This window comes from Otolemur garnettii, unplaced genomic scaffold (assembly GCF_000181295.1).
Source record: "Otolemur garnettii isolate 467f Iridium unplaced genomic scaffold, OtoGar3 scaffold00007, whole genome shotgun sequence".
Lineage (NCBI taxonomy): Eukaryota > Metazoa > Chordata > Mammalia > Primates > Galagidae > Otolemur > Otolemur garnettii.
The window spans coordinates 6,852,627-6,856,803 of NW_003852402.1; the positions used below are offsets into that span (position 1 = coordinate 6,852,627).

Genomic DNA, 4,177 nt, shown 5'->3' on the forward strand with positions numbered 1-4,177 from the left:
TGTTTGGCGGGTCCGGGCTGGGGATTCGAACCCGCCACCTTAGGTGTACGTGGCTGGCGCCTTAGCTGGTTGAGCTATAGGCGCCGAGCCCATCAGGAGGTTTTCACAGAGGGGCCACGGCTCCTGCCTCTTCCAAAGAAAATAGGTTGATGTATCATTTCAAAGTCTGCTTAAAGGGCAAGCTATTTATTTGAAATCCTATAATTTACCTAGGAAAGGAGATGATGGGTTTCTCTAGCAAGATGGTGGTGAGCAGCCTCTGCAGTGCTACAGCTGTGGCCAGCACCTCCATGAAGCCCATTTCAGTCGAGACATGAGCAAGGCCAAGCAGAGGGTGCACAAACTACTGTGCCTGGTATCAGGAGGTACCGAACACTGCACTTGTTCCAGCTAGACATCACTGTGAAACAGGGACGAGATAAAGTCCGAGAAACGTTTGTGAAGAATGCCCATGTAACAGACCCCAGGGTGGTTGATCTCCTGGCCATTAAGGGAAAGATGGAACTGGAAGAAACAAAGTATGGAAGCAGTAGACACATGTTATAAGGTTCTTCCATGAAACAGAGTCACCAAGGCCAAAGGATTTCCTGTCCAAGTTCTGTATGCACCACAATCCATGAAGTGGAAAGGAGCATGTTGATGTTTCATTATTTTAGAGCACAAATAAACTCATTATACAATGGTCAAAAAAAAAAAAAAAAGATGATGTAACACACCCAAAGGGAGAAGCTCCAGCCTTCACCTCTCCTTCCACACAGTGCTGAGCGACTCATACTTTAGAAAGTCTCAGGGCAGGCTCAGCACCCGTAGCACAGTATTTACAGCACCAGACACATACGCCAAGGGTGGCGGGTTCGAACCCAGCCTGGGCCAGCTAAAGAACAATGACAACTGCAACAACAACAAAAAAACACAGACATTTAGTGGACGCCAGAGTAGTCCCAGCTACTTGGGAGGCTGAGGCAAGAGAATCACTTAAGACCAAGTGCTGTGAGCTGTTAGACTCTGTCTAAAAAAAAAAAAAGAAGAAGTCGTCTCAGGACAAACAGCAGAAGTAGCAGTAGCAGTCAATAAACCATTGATGTGAAAATGGTGACCAGAGGTGAGTGGTGATGTTTGCGGATGCATCTCTCACTGCCCTTCCTCTGCCTTCTGAGCATCTTATGTGGATGTCGCTATGGCCTCCAGCAACTCTTCCCTCGGACGGTCTGCTATACCATGGCTATAGTTACCCCGTACAAACATAGATCTGATCAAGGCATTCTCCGGCCTAACAGCCTCCTGGTCCACACCTGCCTCCTTTGCCAGCAACCCTGCTGGCTGCTCTTTAACTTGCCAGCATCGCTGAGATGCCCTGTAGGAGGTAGTCTTTGCATGTCATATTCTCTCTGGCAGAAATGTCCATCATTCCTGCTGCTGGTCATGAGTTGAGTTGAAGCTCACAAAAGTAGCTCTTTATTACATAGAGCACCACCTTATTTTTACACCATTAACAGAACTTAGCAACTTTGTATTTCAGTTAACTATTTGCATAAGTGTGTGTGTGTCTTTTTTGTTTTTTGAGACAGAGTCTCACTCTGTCACCCTTAGTAGAGTGCATTGGCGTCACAGCTCACAGCAACCTCAAACTCTTGAAGCGATTCTCTTTCCTCAGCCTCCCAAGTAGCTGGGACTACAGGTGTAGCCTGCCACAACACTCGGCTGGTTTTTGTTGCAGTTGCCACTGCTGTTTTAGCTGGCTGGAGCTCAGTTAGAACCTGCCACCCTCGGTATATGGGGCCAACACCCTACCCACTGAGCCACAGGCGCCGCCCCTGACTCTGTATCTTTCCATTTGAATTTGAGCTCCTCAAAGGCAGAACAGTGATCTGTTCCTATTTGCATTTCCGCACTTATCATGTCTAGCACATAGACCTATAGAGTAAATGTGTGTTCACTACTTAAACAGATGGATGGCATTTGCAAAATTTTGCTCTATCATTTTCTGAAGACTTCAGCTCAGTGAAGAAGTAGGTAACATTTGTTTTACCATAGTCTTACAATAGAGGAGACAGAAATTAAAAAGGCCAAGTTGAATTGACCCCAATATGGAAAGAGCAGGCATAAGATTAGGGTACCTTTATACCAATGTTTTGTTTTGTTTTTGTTTGTTTTTCGTTTTTTTCTTTTTTTTTGGCCAGGGCTAGGTTTGAACCCACCACCCTCAGCATATGGTGCCGGCACCCCACTACTTGAGCCACAGGTACCACCCTGCCAATGTTTTTAACAAAGGATTCTGATTACTTTCTTTTTTTTTTTTGTAGAGACAGAATCTCACTTTATTGCTCTCAGTAGAGTGCCGTGGCATCACACAGCTCACAGCAACCTCCAACTCCTGGGCCTAGGTGATTCCCTTGCCTCAGCCTCCCGAGTAGCTGGAACTACAAGCGCCTAGCCGCCACACGCCCAGCTATTTTTTTTCTTTTTTTTTCTTTTTTTTTTTTTTGAGACAGAGCCTCAAGCTGTCCCCCTGGGTAGAGTGCTGTGGCATTACAGCTCACAGCAACCTCCAACTCCTGGGCTCAAACGAGTCTCCTGCCTCTGCCTCCCAAGTAGCTGGGACCACAGGCGCCCGCCACAACGCCCAGCTATTTTTTTTGGTTGCAGCCGTCATTGTTGTTTGGCAGGTCCGGGCTGGGGATTCGAACCCGCCACCTTAGGTGTACGTGGCTGGCGCCTTAGCTGGTTGAGCTATAGGCGCCGAGCCTATTTTTTTTCTTGATGTTGTTGCAGTTTGGCTGGGACCAGGTTTGAACCTGCCACCCTTGGTATATGGGGCCAACGCCCTACCCACTGAGCCACAGGCACCAACCTAGATTTTGATTACTTTTCAACTTACTTTTTTTTGTTTTTGAGATAGAGTCTCAAGCTGTTGCCCTGGGTAGAGTGCTGTGGCATCACAGCTCACAGCAACCTCCAACTCCTGGGCTCAAGCTAGTCTCCTGCCTCAGCCTCCCAAGTAGCTGGGACTACAGGCACCCGCCACAATGCCTGGCTACTTTTTGGTCGCAGTTGTCATTGTTTGGCAGGCCCGGGTTGGATTCCATCCCGCCAGCTCTGGTGTATGTGGCTGGCACCCTAGCTGCTTGAGCTACAGGTGCCGAGCCTTTTCAACTTAATACAGCACACTCTTATCATACCTAAGGACCTCACTGGACCAGAATAGTGTTCCTCGAAAGTCCCCCAAGCAATTTATAACAGGTTATCCTGGGTTTGAGTGGTGTTCTGAATTTACTTAAACTGAGGGGCCACTAAATCTCCCAATTGGCTAACTCTCTTCTTTTCTCCACAGGGAAACAACTGGAAGGCATCTGGTAAGTTGGTGGGACTGCGGACTTTCACTGGTTCATGAAACAAAGCAGCACCCTGTGCGTTCAGGTTCCAGTCTGTGTCTTCCACCTTGAAACCCAGCTGTCCATGCCCCAGACCTTCATGTCCTGAAGCAGTGGCTCCCCATAGGGCTTATATTGCCCTCCTACCTTGGGACATTTTGCAGTGTCTGGAGATGTTTTGGTTGTCACACTGAGAGAGATACTCCAGGCATCTAGTGGGTAGAGGTCCCAGGGTGCTGCTCAACATCCTAAAACGCACAGCACAGCCTTCTACCACAAAGAACGATTGGCCCCAAACGTCAGTGGTGCCAAGATTGAGAACCCTTCATCTGGAGTGTGTATCCCACTCATGCCTTTGATTTGTTAGTTGTGTAAGGGTGATCACCACTGTCATATCCTTGGGCAGAAATTATTCTCATTGCAGTGTGGTATTTGCTTTTTCTCAGATATGTTTTAACTGTTCTGGCTCATCATGTTTCTCTGTGTGACAGGCACACCTCCATAGTTGTACACAAGGATGAGTTCTTCTTTGGCAGTGGCGGTATCTCCAGCTGTCCCCCGGTGAGTGTCTTCCCCTACACCCCTTCCTACAGTAGGCCAGAAGCTTTGCTTCTGCTGCATACCTCTGGCTTCTAGCCACGTGTACAGAGAGGCCTGCGGCACAGTTCCTCACTGCCATCTGAAGACTCAGCTCGGTTCAGCGCCTGTGGCTCAAGCGGCTAAGGCACCAGCCACATACACCTAAGGTGGCAGGCTCGAATCCAGCCCCGGCCCGCCAAACAACAATGATGGCTGCAACCAAAAAA

At 48.3% G+C, this 4,177-nt stretch overlaps 1 protein-coding gene across 1 annotated transcript in view; it reads left to right on the forward strand.

Moving 5' to 3' along the window:
• Nucleotides 1-4,177, forward strand: part of DESI1 (desumoylating isopeptidase 1) — a 33,412-nt gene that overhangs the window by 16,435 nt on the left and 12,800 nt on the right. The window contains exons 2-3 of the mRNA XM_003783158.3: nucleotides 3,332-3,353; nucleotides 3,863-3,932. Of these exons, the coding sequence (XP_003783206.1) occupies nucleotides 3,332-3,353; nucleotides 3,863-3,932 (92 nt within the window). The remainder of the gene's footprint in view (nucleotides 1-3,331; nucleotides 3,354-3,862; nucleotides 3,933-4,177) is intronic.